The 21,674-nt window shown below is 36.9% G+C and overlaps 2 protein-coding genes across 8 annotated transcripts in view; both read right to left on the bottom strand.

Annotated features, from left to right (window-relative positions):
• Window positions 1-18,379, bottom strand: part of LOC127510859 (uncharacterized) — a 47,647-nt gene extending 29,268 nt beyond the window's left edge. For 2 of the 7 annotated variants that reach the window (XR_007929771.1, XR_007929768.1), the window contains exons 1-2: window positions 18,106-18,379; window positions 17,857-17,973 (exon numbers count right to left, since the gene is read on the bottom strand). Coding sequence is in view for 2 of the 7 variants with exons in the window: in XM_051890949.1 (XP_051746909.1) it covers window positions 5,378-5,494; window positions 5,605-5,943; window positions 6,186-6,491; window positions 6,995-7,043 (811 nt within the window). In the remaining 5 variants the exon portion in view is untranslated. Of the gene's footprint in view, window positions 1-5,377; window positions 5,495-5,604; window positions 5,944-6,185; window positions 6,492-6,994; window positions 7,435-12,209; window positions 13,470-17,680; window positions 17,758-17,856; window positions 17,974-18,105 lie in introns of those variants that run through there. The other 5 variants (XM_051890949.1, XM_051890948.1, XR_007929769.1 and 2 more) reach the window with 5 other exon arrangements.
• The window catches only part of LOC127510861 (polymeric immunoglobulin receptor-like), a 75,380-nt gene extending 56,445 nt beyond the window's left edge, over window positions 1-18,935 (bottom strand). Inside the window, exon 1 of the mRNA XM_051890969.1 lies at window positions 18,680-18,935. Coding sequence (XP_051746929.1) covers window positions 18,680-18,923 — 244 coding nt within the window. The 5' untranslated portion in view covers window positions 18,924-18,935. The remainder of the gene's footprint in view (window positions 1-18,679) is intronic.
• Window positions 18,936-21,674: the final 2,739 nt, after the last annotated feature.

Here is a 21,674-nt window from a genome sequence, read left to right as displayed (position 1 = left end):
TCCATGCATACTGTGTTTATTGACAAAAAGTGTCTTACAAAATGTAAATCTCTATATTGTTTTATATGAACGAGTAGGCAGGATAATTTTTACATTGTTTTGAAGCAAAAACTCTAGTCCTACAACCTTCAATACCCAGAAGTCACATATATAATATTAGTTTTGTGGCCTTATTTCAGTGACTTAAGTTTTTTGTTTTTTCAATAACCACGCATAAACGTTATTCCTTCAAAAATACAAACATGTTCATACATGTTCCTCACATATTATGGTAGCCAAGTTTGTGCTGAATACAGTGTAATGACATTTTTTCCATTAATATGTTTATGAACAACTGAAAAAAGCACAAATGTCAGGGCATGTAAAAACTTCTCCAGGGCCACAAAAATCCTCAGACCCCAGAGGGTTAAAGCAGAAAAAAAAAGTGACAGAAAAGAACCCTGACAGTTGTTCCAGGATGAACAAAGATGTTGTACTTGATGAAATAAGTGAAATCCATCCAGAGAGTTCTAAAATATAAACACTTGTAATAGGCTTACCATTGTGAATCGGTAAGACAGAAACACTTTTTGTAAGGGTTGATGATGTATTGACTAGGGATGCACCAATACTAGTATTGGTATCGGGCCCGATACCAAGCTCATGTACCCCCGATACCAAAGACCGATACCTCACGTGACGTAACTGACAGAATTGTTCGTGCACAGAGACACCGGTGGCAGCAGCAGAAACAATGTCAGCCTCAGAGGTGTGGAAATACTTCAAAATTAATGATGACAACCCACACATTGCAAACTGCATTGCAAAAGTCACAATTCGTTATCGATTAGTGAAGGCGGGATAGGCGGAATTGCGCTGAATGACACAGACCAGGGGCCTCATTTATAAAGCTTTGCGTGGATTTCATCCTAAAAGTGTGCGTACGCACAAAAGCTAGATTCTGCTGTACGCACAAAAAAAATCAGATTTATAAAACCATGCATACGCCAGAACCTGCGCACAAATCCCTTTATAAATCCCAGTCAGTAGAAGATTGTGCGTACGTGCATCTCCACCCTGTCTCCTCCCCGAAATCACCATATATGGAGCTTATGAGGCGTAGTTTTACTATGCTTAACCTCATCTGCATATCATTTCCATACATATTCCCACCCACGTGACACCATGGTTAACATTTGTGCCATACACATTATATTGCTAAAAATCATCCAATATTCTTATGCTTTAGAATAAATATATCAAAATATGCATAAAAACGAAATTGTATAAAATACTTAAGATAATGATTTTAAAATAGAGTTGATTCATTCATTTCCACTGGCCAAATAGTATTTTAATTGTTTTAAACAATTTAAATCAAATTTATGCAGTTTTGGTGATAAGGTGAACATATCTTTTAGGAAGTTTATAGGTCTACTTATTTATTGCAGTGTAAATACAACTGTCTTGGCACGTCACTGAAGTAAGGAAACGTGCAAATCTTATCGTTTTCCTCAAATTGTATCTGATCCTTCACATGACATCAACACCTCCTGTTTGATTAACTTCTCTGTAATGACTGCGCAATGAAATTTCAGTGCTTATCGCCATTAGTGAAAGTGTAATATTAATGTAAATGTGTATATCAAAATGAAAACGTGAGTTTCCGTGCGAGTTTAAATCATTTTTTTATATATTTAAACTGTTATTGTGAACATGCACTGTATTTATGATTATGACTCATAATGAGGATTTAAAGTGGTTTTTCTTCATCTGCCGTCAGTCCCTCAGCTCACCATCGGTGTCGCCAAACTGCTCTGTCTCCAAAATGTTCGTACGCATGGGTCAGAGTTTGCATGGAGGTGCGCAAATTTTCCCGTACACTCACGCTGCGTCATGCAGTGAAGGTGGCGTCTGCGGTGAGTGTAGAGGATTGTTGTATGGCAATAGGAGAAGTTGTGGGCTATAAATGTATTTTGTCAGCATCAAAAATGAATAATGCAACTGTCATTTTTCTAAACACTGTTGACAAAGCAAATGAGCTAGTTGAACAGGGGATTACTATTGATGGTTTATTTACGCCTGTTCTCCCTCTATCGATGCCATCTAAGAAGGTAATGCTGTCTAATGTTCCTCCATTTATTAGTGACGAGTTAAAATGACAGATGATGCTAGGCCCGCGGGTTCTTTTGAAGCATGTGAGAATGATGGCATTTACATGGATGCAGAACAGACAATGTTTAAAGTACCTTTAAAATGAAAGAAGAGTGATAATACTTGCGATTCGAGACTTGCAAAGAAAACAGATATAGCTGAATGTGAAGACCAGGGTGACTCAGAGAGCGACAGTGAGTCAGATTCCAGCTTCTCTCTTTCACAGAGTGAATGTGTGAGTCGTAGTTATGAAGTGGATGATATTAAACTATTTCTTAAATCATCGAAAAACAGAAGAGGGGTATGAGTAAATGAGTATTTTCCTGACATTAAACAATTTATTGAAAAGACAAGGGCTTAATGAAAAGAGTTAATTTGATATTATTCAGTGGCTTGCTTGTACTGTTTTTTCTCTTATCTCTTATGGGTGAGGTTAGTGTTGCTTCAGTGAATGTGAATGGAGCTAGAGATGTGAGAAAAAGAGTTATGCTATATGAATTGTTCAAGCAGAAAAAACTAGATGTTGTTTTTCTTGAAGAAACTCACAGCGATTTAAAGAATGCTGCAGATTGGTCAAGGGAATGGGACGGTATCTCTATTTTAAGTCACAATACTGCTGTTAGTGGAGGTGTTGCCGTCTTATTTTCGAAAAGCTTTAAGCCAGTTTCTCATGATATTGAAGAGGTTGTAAAGGGCAGACTTTTAAAGGTTAAAGCTCTTTTTGAAAATCATGTTTTGGTTTTTATTTATGTTCCTACCTCAGGGGTTGAAAGAATGTTGTTTTTAAGTACGCTCAATTCAACCCTACAGAATTGTAATGGTGAAGAGTTTCTGTTTCTGGGGGGTGATTTTAATTGTACAGAGCAAAACCTTGATCGGAATCACATTGAACCCCATGAACCCTAACATAAGAGACTTATACAAGTCATTAAAACACATGAGCTGTGTGGCATATAGAGACATTTTAATGGCAATCTAAGACAATATACTTGGTCTCATACTCGTGACAATGTTATATCTTTGGCTAGGTCGGATAGGTTTTACAGGTTTTAAACACCATTGTGGTATTTTTAGCAAGTCTTTTATTGTCCCTGTTAGTTTTTCTGATCATAGTATGGTGTGCTGTTCTTTTATTTTAAATTCAATTAAACCAAGTAGTGCTTACTGGCATTTCAGTAGTTCTTTGCTTAATGATAACAATTTTAAGGAAACTTTTAAGTATTTTTGGGAAACTTTCAGAGCTACAAAGAACTCTTTCCAAACTTTAAGGCAGTGGTGGGATTTTGGCAAGGTGCAAATTGAACAATTTTGTCAACAGTAAACTCGAAACATCACTGCACAGTTATCAAGATCAATGAAAATTTGAGACATCAATAGTCAAACTTCAAGAGTTAGCTGATTCGACCGGGGAGAATAATGTTTTGGAGGGTCTCTCAATGAAAAAAACTCAGCTTAGTGATCTTTTAGGGGTTAAGGTGCAAGGATCTCTGGTTCGGTCCCGGTTTCAAAATATTGACCAAATGGATGCTCCAACTAAATTTTTCTTTAAAGAATGGTCAGAAACGACTTATTCACAGGCTGTGTTCTGAGTTCGGCATATTATTAGCTGACCCTATTGACGTTAGAAAGAGAGCAGTTTGTTTCTATGAAAAGCTGTACAGATGTGAATGTGTTGCAGAGCCTGACATTGAAAATGTCTTTTTTGGAAACTTGACACAGGTGTCTGTCGAAGCCAATGAGAAACTCAGTAAGGCTTTGAGCCTGGACGAGTTGTACAAGGCCCTTCAGGGCATGGAGGCTGGGAAGGCTCCTGGCATCGATGGTCTCCCAGTAGACTTTTATAAGTCTTTCTGGACAGTGTTGGGGGAGGATTTGCTCATGGTGCTCAGTGAAAGCTTGGCTGAAGGGCGGCTGGCCTAGAGCTGTCCTTACACTCCTCCCGAAAAAAGGAGTTTCACTTGTGTTCTTACTACAATGTAGGTCATTCATGGCTTTTTTCTTGTATAAATATTTTTTTAGGCTGTGATTTGGTTCAGAAGGAAATCTTTTTGACTGTTTTAATGAAATATTTTCAATGGAAACTTTTATTTTGGGTATCAAATATGTGCAGAAAAGACGTGTTACGTGTCTAGCTAGCTAACTATTTACTCAAGCAGAAAAAAACAGGATTGAACAGAAGCCCGGACAAAATGTTACTGTCTTGTTTTCATCTCTTGTAAAGTCTAGAGTGTTGATTGATTTTAATTTTTACAAATCTATGGATGATCTTTTGTTTTTTAAACTAAAATGGTGCAGCAAAGGAGCATTGTGCTCAGTGTTTGAAGATGAATTGTTTTTTGCACATTCCCTGTAATTTTCACTTTTCTATGAGATGATTTATATTTTGTGAACTGTTTTGGTAATTTGTAATAAATAACATTTTAAATTCAATTCTCTCTCTCTCTCTCTCTCTCTCTCTCTCTCTCTCTCTCTCTCTCTCTCTCTCAATCCCAGTTCTCTCAGACAGTGCGAGATCAGTTCTCCTCGCGCCTGAATGGTCAAATGCACACAGTTGTCAAAATGTCCATCGTGTGGAGAATCTCACGTAAGTACAGTCGGTTATGGCTTAAGGACGTAAACATTTGGGTGAAAAGTGAAAACAGGATATGTGTCAGTATCCATGGATTCGTTCTTAAAGGGACTGTAGCCTATATTTGTCATTAATATTAATAAAACAAAATATGTTAAATAAATGTATACATGGTAAATAAACCTACTGTATCTGGAAAACAAGTTTATTTAATTTATATCTCTATAGTATTTGTTGTATTGTTTGTAAATTTCTTTTTATATAACAACAATTATATATATTGGTAATTATGCCATTTGAAGGTTATTGGACACTGTGAAATTTTTGTTCTTTAAGTTTGTGACAAGCACATAAAAATTATTACTTTTTTCATGAAGAAGCTGTCCTACATTCATTAGTCTCACTGTGTTGTGCTTGGAAAACTGCAACATCACCAAAAAAGAGAGAGAGAGAGAGAAATTAATAAATGTATAGGCATCGGAGTACTAGGGCGAGTACTAGAAAAAAAAGTATCGGTACTCGTACTCGGTCCTTAAAAAATGGTATCGTGCATCCCTAGTATTGACCCATTATTTAAATTTTGGTAATTTTTTAAAAAGTTACATAGGGAACTTTTAAAAATGATGAAAGATAATGATAAAATATTGTAATTGTAGTATAATGAAAATGACTTACATTGAGGTGTGTGGTGTGGTTGTTGAGGTGGTGGAAGTTCTTGTGTTTGGTGTGAAGGTTGATGTGTTGATAAACTGATGGATGTATGGATGTGTGGTTTCTCTGTCCCGAGAGTAACTGTCAATGATAATATAACAATGCAAACAGCATGTCACCCTACAAGTTTACCTTATTCCTCATAAAATCAGTAGTAATGACGATCAAAGTAACATCAACAACAAAACTACCTTCAACACGAAGTCTGTAGGAGACTGTTTGAAGTCTGGAGTAGACTATTTGAGACAAGACAGAACAATAATAGTCTCCTTCGTCCTCTGCGGTCAGTGCTGATATGTGTAGAGAGAGATTTCCTGGAGATGTTTGATTTAACAGTTTGACTCTGTTCTTGTGCTTCTCAGACGTTTCATTTGGGTAAATTTCCTTAAAAGTGTTTTCTACAAAATACATCCATTGTATCTGTTCAGGTTTAGTCAGTAGTTCAGAGCATGAGCAGGGCAGAACCACAGACCCTCCTGCATATCCAGTCACCGCGATCGTTGCCTCTGTGTTCTGAACCAAATCACAGCCTAAAAAAGTATTAATAGAAGAAAAAAGCCATTAATGACCTACATTGTAGTAAGAACACAAGTGAAACTCAAAGGTCAATGAATGTACAATTTAAAGTCTGTCACTGGTTCTCTGAATTTCTTAGTTTATTTTTTTTCATTCTGAAATAATAATTTTGCAAAGAACAATTGAATGTCTATTCCTGAGCTGTCAATCATGTCTAACAAGAGTGATTCATATTTCTAGAAGAAGCATCACTTACCCTTCACTGTTAAATGAATGGATGTATATTGTTCAGTCTTACACTTATAAACCCCTTGATTCTCCATTCTGAGACCAGAAATGAGAAGAGACAGATTTTGTGGAGAACTTTGATTAAACAGCACACGTCTGCCGCTGTACTTCTCATCCTCTAATACTTGAATCCATCGTTCTCTACTGTGTTTAAACTGCCATGTGAATGTCTTGGCTGTAGACTGAGGATGAGCGCAGGAGCAGGGCAGCACCACTGAACCACCTGTGTAAGCTGTTATTTCTATTGTCTGACGCTCATTTGAAAGAAAACAGCCTGCAAACAAGAGAGCTTGTCAAAAACTTACAAATGGGCTTTACTGGAATGTATAATAATCAGGAAAAAAGCTGAGAAGAGCCTTCAGGTTTCTGTTCATGAGCAGCACTTTATTGTGCTTATTAGATCTCACTGTAATTCTCTTTGAAGGAACTGGACTTACGGCATTTGGCATTTTAATATCAACAACTTATTCTCTGAAGGATTTTTGATCTGAAACTTGTAGTTTAATGTAATGTAAGTTATGTTAATGTAAATTAAGATGATTTTGAAAATGTTGTGAGGGCCTTCATTCAAACCTTAGCAACTTTTAATAAACACAGAAAGACAATGTTGCTCAAATCTCATCACATTCAGTTTTATTTTTATTAATTAATTTTTATTTCACATTTAAGAAAAGAAGAAGCTGCCCTCCTGAGTCCTATCTTAGAAAACTACATCACACTGATCTCACACCAGTTCCTCATAAATTAAAAGATAAATCAATAAAAGTCTTAACTTACCAGTACTAAATTGAATCATAAAGAAGAAAAGATATAAATGGTCCCTCATGGCTGGTTCTCACTCACTAATTGCACGACTTTGAGTGGGTATTGTTTTTTTCTTCTTCTTTTTTTAGTTCCTGTTAGCTCTTACGTTTCAGAAACTCCAACCTCCTGTTTCCTGATACATCTCTGTATTTTATTTTCCCAAATTTAAGCAATATTTAAGCAAATAATCAAACAGGACTATATTGGTGGTGTGGGGTCAAATATTCTTTAAATAAATCATCAAATGAGTCATAAATAAAAAAAACATCTAGTTTTAAAAGTTTAGACTGCTTTGTTAATATACTGCATGGCTTGTTTATTTATAGTTATAGGTTGTGGTTGGCCTCATGTCTAAATCTAAAACAAGCCACAAACCTTCAGAAGAAACAAGAAGAGAAGTTTTGAAGTGGAGACAGATGCTCACTCATCTAGGGCACACAGATGACCACAGTTATTTCTCCAGGTTCGCATGAAAATGCTTCTGACTTGCCCCTGTTTTTTATTTTATTTATTATACTCTGTTTTATGAGCTCATCTTTGTAATGTTTGTTGTGTAAAAAGCCTGAGTGAAGCAGATCAGTAGCTCTTGCGAATCTCACATCTTTATATATTCTTACATTTGTGAGATGTCATTTTGCACATGAAACCACAGACGCTTCACACACACACAAATACACACAGTTGCTTCCTTAAAGAGAACTTGGTGTTAAAACTTGTATGGCTTAATATAACATAAATGATGTCTCTTATTGAAATATGTAGTAGAAAACCCATGAAAGATTTTTATGTTAGAAATCCATACATATTTGTACTATGGGGACACCATTTTGTTTCGGTGCACAGTGCATTCCACGTCAATGACGTCAAATGGTTGCTCTCGGTGAGCTACTGACAATGTCATATTGCTATTTTTACCACAGCACAACTCTGAATATAATATACAATGCCACATTGTGCAGCTTTTGGTTGTAATTTCCAGTTGAAGGGCAACAAGAGAAGCGATGTAAGTCTTTAATGCTTTACTAGCATTAAGAGGAGAAAAGAATAGGAAGTTGTGAAGAATGTGGACGAATAAAACTTCCTAACTGTGTCTTTGTTCTCTCCACTTTAGCCCTGATCCCTTTGATACTTTTTCTTCTGCATCTGTATGTTTTGGTGCAACGGTAATCTAGTAACACATACAGGTCTTAATATCTGCGAGGTTCTTTTTAAAACCAGATCGGCCTTTTCAATTTGAGCCAGAGCGCAAAATTAGTGAGGATGAAAACATCGAAGACGTGCAATGACTCTGTGGCTATTTGAAATACTGTTGTATGACTGACGTGTGAAAATCATCTGATGTCTCACCTGAATGCATTACACACAGTTAAACATGCTGAGAAGATGATACTGTTTTATGTGATCACAGATATCTCGTGCATCACAGCAGACACAAGCTTTAAGGCAGTCTGTCTCAATCTAGATGTGTTATGGGCGGCCCTCGTCAGACTCCACGACAGGTGCGGCATTTGGTTAAAGCATACACTTATATCCCCATTGGCAACTTTAAGCTTTTTCAGCTGTGGTCTACTAAAAGTTTCAAAATCATCAGAGTTTAAAGGAACACTCCACTTTTTTTGAAAATAGGCTCATTTTCCAACTCCCCTAGAGTTGAGTTTTACCGTTTTCGAATCCATTCAGCCGATCTCTGGGTCTGGCGGTACCACTTTTAGCATAGCTTAGCATAGTTCATTGAATCTGATTAGATCATTTTTGAGCGAGATGCTATTGGTCTCATCAGATTCAATGAACTATGCTAAGCTATGCTAAAAGTGGTAATGCCAGAAAATGAGCAATTTAAAATGAGCCTATTTTCAAAAAAAGTGGAGTGTTCCTTTAAGTGGAGAAAACAAAGACACGGGTCTTTGGGAAGTTTTATTTGTCCACATTCTTCACAACTTCCAATTCTTATCGCTAGTAAATTAGTGAAGACTTACATCGCTTCTCTTGTGGTTCATCGACTGAAAATTACAACCAAAAGCTGCACAATGTGGCATCGTATATTATATTCTGAGTTGTGTTGTGGTAAAAATAGCAACAGGGTAGTGTCAGTAGAGCAGTGAGAGCCATCTGATGTCATTGACATAGGACGTACTGTGTACCTAAACAAAATGGTGGTCCAAATATGTCATGGATTTTTTAAATAATGTAAATCTTTCATGGGTTTTCTACTACATATTTCAGTAAGAGACATCATTCACATTATATTAAGCCATACAAGTCTTAACACCAGGGGTTCCCATTAAAACATCACATCATGCAGCATTTACATAAATAAACACCTAGAATTAAAATATTACATAAATAAAAATATCATTAATATTAAATCATGAATTTAAAACTCTTTTTGTAGTTCTATGACCCATTCATAGGAGAAGAAAGGCCACCCCTGCACGTGATAGTGGGACAATTGTGACAATTTTTTTCCTTTGGCAAAACCAAGTGACAAGCTAAGCTAACATGGCAGGAGCATCAGAACAGTAGAAGAAAATGCTTATTATTTTTCAACATCTGCTTCTGCTTACATTTAATATTAAGTTATTATATTCCAAATTATATTATATTATATTGTAAGAATATTATTAAAACTAACAGACTAATACTAAAAACATTGCAATTATGGGGACAATGACAATATTATCTCCCTTTTTGGCAAAATATCATTCAGAGTAACAAACCATGGTCATTCAGTGTAATGGAAATATTTATGTAAAAATTAAACAATATACTTATTTTGACCTGTACTTATTAAAGTATATAAAAGAATATGTGATCATATTAAATTGTGTTATATTTTAAATAATTTTTAATTCCTTACAAAAACTTCTTGTTGCAAATGTGTAAAACCTAGTGGTTTGAAGGATAGTGGCAAAGTATAAAAATTTAAAATTTACAATTAATAAGTATTTGATTGCTGCACTGTGATGCCTAAATAGAGTCTTTTAATATGTCATCACATCATTATTGTTTAAATATGCCTAACATGATTTTTTGATATACAGTGGGTACGGAAAGTATTCAGACCCCCTTAAATTTTTCACTCTTTGTTATATTGCAGCCATTTGCTAAAATCATTTAAGTTCATTTTTTTCCCTCATTAATGTACACACAGCACCCCATATTGACAGAAAAACACAGAATTGTTGACATTTTTGCAGATTTATTACAAAAGAAAATATCACATGGTCCTAAGTATTCAGACCCTTTGCTGTGACACTCATAGATTTAACTCAGGTGCTGTCCATTTCTTCTGATCATCCTTGAGATGGTTCTACACCTTCATTTGAGTCCAGCTGTGTTTGATTATACTGATTGGACTTGATTAGGAAAGCCACACTCCTGTCTATATAAGACCTTACAGCTCACAGTGCATGTCAGAGCAAATGAGAATCATGAGGTCAAAGGAACTGCCTGAAGAGCTCAGAGACAGAATTGTGGCAAGGCACAGATCTGGCCAAGGTTACAAAAAAATTTCTGCTGCACTTAAGGTTCCTAAGAGCACAGTGGCCTCCATAATCCTTAAATGGAAGACGTTTGGGATGACCAGAACCCTTCCTAGAGCTGGCCGTCCGGCCAAACTGAGCTATCGGGGGAGAAGAGCCTTGGTGAGAGAGGTAAAGAAGAACCCACAGATCACTGTGGCTGAGCTCCAGAGATGCAGTCGGGAGATGGGAGAAAGTTGTAGAAAGTCAACCATCACTGCAGCCCTCCACCAGTCAGGGCTTTATGGCAGAGTGGCCCGACAGAAGCCTCTCCTCAGTGCAAGACACATGAAAGCCCGCATGGAGTTTGCTAAAGATGGTGAGAAATAAGATTCTCTGGTCTGATGAGACCAAGATAGAACTTTTTGGCCTTAATTCTAAGCGGTATGTGTGGAGAAAACCAGGCACTGCTCATCACCTGTCCAATACAGTCCCAACAGTGAAGCATGGTGGTGGCAGCATCATGCTGTGGGGGTGTTTTTCAGCTGCAGGGACAGGACGACTGGTTGCAATCGAGGGAAAGATGAATGCGGCCAAGTACAGGGATATCCTGGACCTCAGACTGGGCCGAAGGTTTACCTTCCAACAAGACAATGACCCTAAGCACACAGCTAAAATAACGAAGGAGTGGCTTCACAACAACTCCGTGACTGTTCTTGAATGGCCCAGCCAGAGCCCTGACTTAAACCCAATTGAGCATCTCTGGAGAGACCTAACAATGGCTGTCCACCAACGTTTACCATCCAACCTGACAGAACTGGAGAGGATCTGCAAGGAGGAATGGCAGAGGATCCCCAAATCCAGGTGTGAAAAACTTGTTGCATCTTTCCCAAAAAGACTCATGGCTGTATTAGATCAAAAGGGTGCTTCTACTAAATACTGAGCAAAGGGTCTGAATACTTAGGACCATGTGGTATTTCAGTTTTTCTTTTTTAATAAATCTGCAAAAATGTCAACAATTCTGTGTTTTTCTGTCAATATGGGGTGCTGTGTGTACATTAATGAGGAAAAAAAATGAACTTAAATGATTTTAGCAAATGGCTGCAATATAAGAGTGAAAAATTTAAGGGGTTCTGAATACTTTCCATACCCACTATATTGTTACACTGAATGACATTTTAGTGGGTGTTTTCTTTAAATCATGCTAAAAAAAAATGTATTATAGTCTTTATTTTGTGCTCAGAAAAACAAAATTAAACAGGACACATTCTAATGTACTGGAAAAAAACTAAATTTAAAGCTGTATTACACTTTTATTTTTTTGATGCTTGAAACCCCCTATTCGTCTTTGACCCTTTCAACATTGATAATAGTAATAAATGTTTCTTGAGCATCAAATCAGCATATTAGAATGATTTCTGAAGGATCATGTGACACTGAAGATTGGAGTAATGATGCTGAAAATACAGATTTGCCAATGCAGAAATAAATTGCATTTTAAAATCGCATTTTAAAACATATTCCAATAGAACAGTTATTTTAAATTGTAAAAATATTTCACAATATTACTGTTTTTACTGTATTTTGGATCAAATAAATGAAACCTTGGTGAGCAGAAGACACATACTTCAAAAACATTAAAAAATCTTACCATTCCAAAATTTGACTAGTAATGTATATTCAAATATACTTAAAGAATAACGTTATTTAATGCTTTTGTAGTTTTTCAGTGTAAATGATTTAATTTGATATTAATTTATTGATTCTAATTTATTAAACAAATTTAAGAATTTGAAATAAAAGATGAAGCATTCATTTAAGATTAAGGAAAAATGGCCTTTATAAAGGAAAAAAATGCCCTTGTGGTAAATATCATTAATATGCGGATTTAAATATGTAAAAGCTAATACAACACTGATGAGAATATTGAAGAAGAATAAATATTATTTACACCCCAAAATAAAAAATAAAATAAAAATTCTCCGGACAAGTAACATTACTCGGACAAGCACAAGACAAGGCTTAATGGCCCTATATTTTGTATTTATATTCTCTCTTGTATTTATTTATTTCTATATTTGATACTGACTCAGAAAATAAGAAAATGTTATTGTCATCATATGTAGCTTCGCACACTGCCAGCATCTAGTTGACAAAACAAATCCCAATTTAACCGATGTTTATTAATAAATTGAGGTGTAAAGAGTCCATCTGCTCCTTGGCGAAACAAATTTTTATGTACAACAAAACCAACTTCATGGTTTGATGAAAACACACAAAGTGGCAGAAACATAAATATTTTCCTTGTTCCTCTATTCTTGTTGACTCTCATTTCTTCCTTCCTTCATCCAATAGTTTTTTTTAACAGCAGGATTTCTCTATAAAAATTACATGACAGTGATCATGACAGTTTTTTTTTTTTTTTTTTGTTGTTGTCAGTAAGCAGGGCATTATAGCAGTTTTAGACATGTTGCACAAAATATACTGTACAAGGCTGTTTCAATACATAAATCAAAAATGCTCATTAGTAGTATGGGGGACTAAATTAATAAAATGAGGACTAAAATAAAAAACAACCTGAAAGAAAAAAATACTGTGGCAATCATAAAACTAGTATGCGATGACAAATGAACAGTGTCTCACTTTACTATGCTTTCAACTTTGTGGCAATAGTTTGGTGAGGTTCTTCCTCTGTTCCAGCATATCAACATCCATACAGGAAAAGAGATTAAGACGCTTTCTAACAGAAATTACTGTAATAGACAGACATGTTAATTAGAAGATCATCTCCCCATTTGCCCATGTACTGTATCATGCAAAATACATAAGCTCGATTACTAGACTAAACGCTGTGAATGTGAATTCTGTTTAAAATGGGGCATTCAGCATTGGTATTTACACTCCGTGAGCTCCACTGCGTCATTCTGTGTGTGATCAGGTGGGAATGCCGTTTCAACATAGACTATAGTAGAACATGCCACTTCATCCTGGAGAAAGAGGAAAAGATTGTGTTCATACCAGAATTTACACTTGCATAGACAGCAGTGCATGTAACCAGTTGAAACTGCAGTTTTATTGTTTATTCTGTGGCAGAAACAAGCTTCCATAAATATTCTCAGCCAGGAAGTTTTGAAACATTCTAACATCAGAATTTAACTTAAAACGTCTTAATTCTTCAAATTAACTTAAATTCTGCCACTCAGAATGAGGTGCTTTTTCAAAAACAAAAGAATAAAACCAGCTTATCCCGAGGGCTGTTCCATAAAACAAGATTAGAATACAAGCCAGGCTTATTTTAGTTAGTCGGACTTATTGTCAGTGAATTCTGTTTCATAAAACTAACTTAAATTAGTTCAAACTCAGTTACTTATGCTGGTAAACTAACCTGGGGTGCATTTCCCAAAGCGAACTATGGTTGCAAATTCCGTCATTACCAATAGAGTTAAATTGGACTTACGACCATGGTGCACCAATGATGCTTTCGGGAAACACAACCCTGGTCCGGGGCAGGCTAAAGCCTCGTTTACACTGCATACGTCTGCGGTGCGTTACAGCTCTGGCAAGGTTTTGTTCCGTCCTCTGAGTGGTGTCAACTCACACCAGAAGCATTTGAGAAGGGAAGCAGCTGGATTCGCGAGACCACGAGATTTGCCTGTCTAACGTTTTTTTCATTGATTTTTTTCGTGTTTTTAATGGCTAAATGGTTATATTTTGTCTGGTTTAATTGCGTTTATTGCTATGCCATACTTTATTTAGCTGTAGCCTACAGACAAAGTTAATACACTTAAAAGTCCAGTTATGGACAACAAGAACAAAGAAAATTCAAGTTTTTCTACTTCGAATCTCTTGTCGTCAGTTTCTGGCCTCCTAGTGATGTGAAATATGAGCAGGAGTTTACACAGGGTGATTATTTTGACTTTATTTTGTATTTGAGCTGCGCGTCTTGGACGTGGCGTCCGTCAAAAATAGTCGAGGCGCTTCTGGGACGCTTCTAAAACGCACTGCGGCGCGGCTGGTGTAAACACGAGCATTGACTAGAGCGCCCGCATAACAGCTCCGGTAGCCGCGTCGCAGCCGTAACGCGCCGCAGACGCGCACAGTGTAAACGAGGCCTCAACAAGGCTTAAAGGAACACTCCACTTTTTTTGAAAATAGGCTCATTTTCCAGCTCCCCTAGAGTTAAACAGTTGAGTTTTACCGTTTTCGAATCCATTCAGCCGATCTCCGGGTCTGGCGGTACCACTTTTAGCATAGCTTAGCATAGTTCATTGAATCTGATTAGACCGTTAGCATCTCGCTCAAAAATGACCAAAGAGTTTCAATATTTTTCCTATTTAAAACTTGACTCTTCTGTAGTTACATTGTGTACTAAGACCAACGGAAAATTAAAAGTTGCTTTTTTCTAGGCCGATATGACTAGGAACTATACTGTCATTCTGGTGTAATAATCAAGGAACTTTGCTGCCGTACCATGGGTGCAGCAGACGCAATGATACTACGCAGCGTCTCTCACAAATGTCTCCATGGTTGCAAGGCACGCTCCCTGTGCAAGCAGGGGGTCACAGGCGCTGCGTAATATCATTGCGCCTGCTGCAGCCATGGTACGGCAGCAAAGTTCCTTGATTATTACGCCGGAATGACAGTATAGTTCCTAGCCATATCGGCCTAGAAAATCACAACTTTTCATTTTCCGTCGGTCTTAGTACACGATGTAACTACAGAAGAGTCAAGTTTTAAATAGGAAAAATACCGAAACTCTTTGGTCATTTTTTAACGAGATGCTAACGGTCTAATCAGATTCAATGAACTATGCTAAGCTATGCTAAAAGTGGTACAGCCAGACCCGGAGATCGGCTGAATGGATTCGAAAACGGTAAAACTCAACTGTTTAACTCTAGGGGAGCTGGAAAATGAGCCTATTTTCAAAAAAAGTGGAGTGTTCCTTTAAACTGTCAGGCTAAGCTAGGCTAAGCTGAGCTCCTCTAACACTGACCAATAGGAACGCAATGATATTACAGCTGACTCTCTCACATACAATTATTTGAGTCTTTTATTAGTGCCTAAATATGTATATACACAGCATAAATGAGTACACCCCCTCTGAAACTTCTGAAAGTCAGAAATTACTCAAATACTTGGACATGTTAGGGTTCTTTAGAGATATAATGTCAAAATTATTCAGGAAAAATAAGATTTTCTTATCAATTTGATAAAATGTTGTGTGGCAAAAATGAGTACACCCTCCTGAAAGTTACTAATTAGAACTAAATAAAAATCTTTCTGGTGTAAGTTTAAGGTAATGTTTGATCAACAGGTAAGTATGTTGAACCGAAACATTTAAACAGAAGTAATTTCTTGACAATTAAAAGTGTTATATAGCCCACTGAATCATTCTCAGACTTAATGCTGACAACAATGGAAGCACTTGAGAGAGAACTGTCAGGAGACTTATTTCTTAGCACAGAAGAGGACAGTGAGTGTCTTTAAAAATGTCTGGTGATGAGGTGCAGGTGATCAGAACTCAGGGGATTGTGAACGAGTGGGTGGAGCGTGGAGATCTGATGACGATGGTGCTGAATGTGACTCCGTGACAATAGCAAAAGTAACACAGAAATTAAAAAACAATGGACTTGACAAGGCCCCTGAAATAATCAGGCCTTCATTTTAAGCTTTCATTTAGTGATGAGGGATTTTTTGCTAGACAAAGAGCAGGAAAAATACCAAGCGAGTGTCTCAGAGCCAGCAAAAGCTATGAAAAGACTGACAAGGGTGAAAAGAGTTTACCTCACAGAGTAAGAAACAGCCTGCAGAAATGACATGCCTGGTTTTTGTCCACACTGGAACTACATTCACACACCACATGTGAAAGAGTCTCGCTCAAGCTCCTCTAAAGTCTCATAAAAAATCATCCCAATCCCTTCTTGTGTGGTCTACTTCTTCTTCACTATGTTTTTGTTTGTTTCTTTTATTATTATTTTTTTAAAATTGTAAAATAGGTGCTATAATTAAATAGGAGTTACATATTTCAGGTCTAAACAACTACATTCTCGCCTTAAACTCTTAAAACTACAGTTTGTGGTGTAAGCCTACATTTGATTTACCCCATTATAATAGTCCCTTTACAATTAATATCCAACAACAAATATTTTAGCAAAATGTATATTTTAGTCATAATTATTGTGCTCCTGTTCTATTGCGTTCCATCTGTTTGGTGTACATGCGAAATGGAAATATTTGCATGAATGTCTAACATTTACAGATGTAGAATATACCTGTGTAATGTAAGTTATGCACTGAGGAAAACACCATGTCTCAAATGCATAAAACAGCACAAAATATATGCTGTTTCCTATGGTGGATCGATTTGATCCATGATCGACCTCTAGGGCTGCTTAAGAAAAGTGTGCATGCGCAATTATCTTGACTAGCTTAACCTGGGTCAAATTAGCGGGATTGCATGAACTTCAATTACCTTTAATGAAACCGCTTTAGCCCCAACTTATTTAAGTTAAGTTCATTCAAGTCAGTAGTTGGTGTTTAATCCCCACTTTTCTTAGGGGCTTTTACATTACAACATTTTTATCTAAAAATGGAAAACTTGTGCGTTTTGGCCATTTGGCCATATGCAGATTACGTGTTTAGTCTATCCACCTTATTTGTCAATGTGAATGTGCAAGACTTCCTATTTATTAGCCACTATAGGGAAATAACGAGAAGAATATCAAAGTGCAGCAAACTGTAAAAATAAGGCGATAGGCATGCGCATTTGGCGCAAGTGCTCTGTAAAAGAATGCATATGCGCAGGTGCATAGTTTTTCTTTACAAAGTGACGTTGCCAACTACTTGTCTGGCATGTATACCACAGTTTTTTTAGTCATTTACACGGATCAGTGTAAATGGTGATAGTTTTGATAACGTTGTCATCTGTACATCAGTGTTGTGTAAACATACCCTTAGCGTCTTTTATGAAACAGCCCTCCGATCTCTATAACAGCTTCTGTCTATCAATAAAGACTATCAATATATCATATTTTGAAGATGCTTGTTTTTATATTTTCGCTAACATTTATTTACACAATTAATAAAACATTTTTTAACGGAATCAAAAAACAAGTAACCAGTCGTTTTTAAACCAGAATTTTGCTTGGGCCCATTAGGTGTCATTTACAATATACTGTAAGAATGTGTGTTTATGTACCTTTGCATATCTAGAAGATAATGCCAGAAATGGCAGAATCAGTGCTAAGGGAAACACTGCCACTAGAATGAAGAGATCTGTGGAGAAACATACAGGGTAGTTGACATGTTCATGGGAAAAATACATTATTGTAATCATCATTGTATAATGAAAAGCAAACCAAGCCTATGACTTACATTGAGGTGTGTGGTGTGGTTGTTGAGGTGGTGGAAGTTCTTGTGTTTGGTGTGAAGGTTGATGTGTTGATAAACTGATGGATGTATGGATGTGTGGTTTCTCTGTCCCGAGAGTAACTGTCAGTGATAATATAACAATGCAAACAGCATGTCATCCTACAAGTTTACCTCATTCCTCTAAATATGTAGATTCTTCATAAAATCAATAGTAATGATGATCAAAGTAACATCAACACAGAACAAAACTACCTTCAACACGAAGTCTGTAGGAGACTGTTTGAGATGAGACAGAACAATAATAGTCTCCTTCGTCCTCTGCGGTCAGTGCTGATATGTGTAGAGAGAGATTTCCTGGAGATGTTTGATTTAACAGTTTGACTCTGTTCTTGTGCCTCTCAATCTTTTCATTTGGGTAAATTTCCTTAAAAGTGTTTTCTACAAAATACACCCATTGTATCTGTTCAGGTTTAGCCAGTAGTTCAGAGCATGAGCAGGGCAGAACCACAGACTCTCCTGCATATCCAGTCACCGCGATCGTTGCCTCTGTGTTCTGAACCAAATTACAGCCTAAAAAAATATTTATACAAGAAAAAAAGCCATGAATGACCCACATTGTAGTAAGAACACAAGTGAAACTCAAAGGTCAATGAATGTACAATTTAAAGTCTGTCACTGGTTCTCTGAATTTCTTAGTTTATTTTTTTCATTTTCAAATAATATTTTTTTGTAAAAAAAAAAAAAAAGAACAATTGAATGTCTATTCCTGAGCTATCAATCATGTCTAACAAGAGCGATTCATATTTCTAGAAGAAGCATCACTTACCCTTCACTATTAAATGAATGGATGTATATTGTTCAGTCTTACACTTATAGTACCCTTGATCTTCCATTCTGAGACCAGAAATGAGAAGAGACAGATTTTGTGGAGAACTTTGATTAAACAGCACACGTCTGCCGCTGTACTTCTCATCCTCAAATACTGGAATCCATTGTTTACCACCGCCATTAAACTGCCATGTGAATGTCTTGGCTGTAGACTGAGGACGAGCGCAGGAGCAGGGCAGCATCACTGAACCACCTGTGTAACCTGTTATGCGGATTGTCTGCCGCTCATCTGAAAGAATACAGCCTGCAAACAAGAGAGCTTGTCAAAAACTTAGAAATGGGCTTTACTGGAATATATAATAATCAGGAAAAAAGCTGAGAAGAGCCTTCAGGTTTCTGTTCATGAGCAGCACTTTATTGTGCTTATTAGATCTCACAGTAATTCTCTTTGAAAGAGCTGGACTTACGGCATTTGGCATTTTAATATCAACAACTTATTCTCTGAAGGATTTTTGATCAGGTTCTGCACGTGTGAACAGACACAGTCCTATCTTAGAAAAACTACAAAATACAATTTTCTTAAGATGCTTTATTATGGTTTATTTTTTTAAATTGTTTTTAGATATGTTTTAAACTGATGTTATAAATAACTACAACCACTTATCACACTGATCTCACACCAGTTCCTCATAAATTAAAAGATAAATAAATAAATAAAAATCTTTACTTACCAGTACAAAATTGAATCATCAAGAAGAAAAGATATAAATGGTCCCTCATGGCTGGTTCTCACTCACTAATGGCACAACTCTTGTTTTGTGTGGGCTCTGTCTTTTTTTTTTTTCTTTCTTTTTTTAGCTCCTGTTAGCTCTTACTTTTCTGAAACTCCAACTTCCTGCTTCATGATACATCTCTGTATTTTTACCCCCATATGTAAGCAATATTTAAGCAAATAATCAAACGGGACTATATTGGTGGTGTGGGGTCAAATATTCTTTAAATAAATCATCAAATGAGTCATAAATCAAAAACATTTTAGACCGCTTTATGTTTATATACTGCATGACTTGATTTTCCTGCTAAGACTAAAACTGAGATCAAGTGCCCTGCAATAAAGCAATAAAACTCATCTGGAGAGAAGATCTACACCGCCTTGCCCAAACTTCCCTCACTTATCTATGCACCCCCCCACCCACACCCACCAGCACCCCCACCCCCACACCCCAGACCGATTTCGATTTCTGACTATCGCTGCCTTAAATAAGTTGCGTAAATATATAAAAACTATTCGTTTTCTTACGAGTAAGCAGAGCGCGACCGACTTAAAGGTATATATTTACCCTGCATCCAGTGTTTAAGGTCAGAACTTACGAGTTTGTGTCCGAGAAGAGTCAGCCGAAGTGACTTTTCTAAAGCGATACCGGGACCGCAGTGAACGAATAATTGAAGATATAATCAGAATAATCAAAAACCTAAATTAATGCATAACCAATGATTAATTTCTAATTTGAAACACCATCTAAGAGTAATTATCATTTGAAATTGGAGTCAGATTAAACAAGCAGCTAAAGTAAAATTGAAACCAAATTCTAGAAATTAAGTGAACTTCACAGGGGTGCTGAAAAGGCATTAAACCTTCGCCCAGGCCGTTGGATTCCATTTTGGGGCCGATGAGGGGGTTTCCTACAGCTTATTTATTTATAGTTATAGGTCTTTGTTGGCCTCATGCCTGAAGTAATTGAGTGAGTCTGGAGGCAGGAAAGAGTAAAAATAAAACAAGCCACAAGCCTTTCGAAAAAACAAGAAGAGAAGCTCTGAAGACGAGAAAGATGCTCACTCATCTAGGGCACACAGATGACCACAGTTATTTCTCCAGGTACTCATGAAAATGCTTCTGACTTGCCCTTGTTTTTTTATTTATTATACTCTGTTTTATGAGCTCATCTTTGCCATGTGTGTTGTGTAAAAAGCTTGAGTGAAGCAGATCAGTAGCTCTTGCGAATCTCACATCTTTATATATTCTTACATTTGTGAGATGTCATTTTGCACATGAAACCACAGATGCCCTCAGACACACACAAATACACACAGTTGCTTCCTTAAAACACATCTATTTAGAGATGAGATATGACATAGACCTCATGTTAATTATAATAGATTCATCCTTACATCAACTCTAATACAATATATTTTTAGTCTCGAGAATATTTCCATTAGTCAATAAATACATAGATCTGCATCGATAATCAGATTCTTTGTGGTAGAGTTTTTGTTAAGCGTGCCAGAGGTTCTGGGTTCTAATCTGCCCCCGTATACTTTTTTTTTTTCTCTCTCTTCTCATTAAAACCAAAGATGTTCAGTTTTGTTTTGTGATTTTACCGGAACGAATAGAGTCTCCACAATGGCACTAAGATTAAAACATGTGCAGTGTGCACGAGCGCCAAGAGAACATTGTTGATTTATTTAACACGAATGAATTGCTAATCAACTGGAGATGTTTCTTTTGTATTAAATACTTCCTGTGCCGTGAGATGTTTCAAAAAGTGGTTGGGACATGTCCCACCGCAGTTTTCTAGTGTATGTGTGAGTGAGTGATTTACAGAGAAAGGCATATTTGTATTGAGGTGTGCATGTAATGTATGACCTACAAATTCTGGTAAGAGGGAGAGAGGCCAGGAGAAGAGGCAGGTGACTGAGGTTGGGAGTTATGAGGAGGTTACTGTGGTTGACTGAGGTGTCGAAGCTGCTGTTGCTGGTACACAGGGCAATGTTGTAGGAGGTAAAGGAGTTACTGGTGGGTGAATGGGTGCTGAGCTCCAGCCATAGCCTCGAGTGCACGGGCATGGCACTCAGCTGACTTATTGACTGATTTATTACATGAAACGGTCCAAAAATAGCTAGGTCGTCTGGGACGCAAAGGCAGCTTTTTCCACCTTTTGACCACAAGATGTCATTAGTGTGCACATGTTGAAAAGCTTCGAGTAACGAACCTT

Source organism: Ctenopharyngodon idella, chromosome 4 (genome assembly GCF_019924925.1).
Source record: "Ctenopharyngodon idella isolate HZGC_01 chromosome 4, HZGC01, whole genome shotgun sequence".
Taxonomy (NCBI): domain Eukaryota; kingdom Metazoa; phylum Chordata; class Actinopteri; order Cypriniformes; family Xenocyprididae; genus Ctenopharyngodon; species Ctenopharyngodon idella.
The sequence above is the reverse complement of the archived record's forward strand: the minus strand, read 5'-3'. Positions and strand labels throughout refer to the sequence as shown.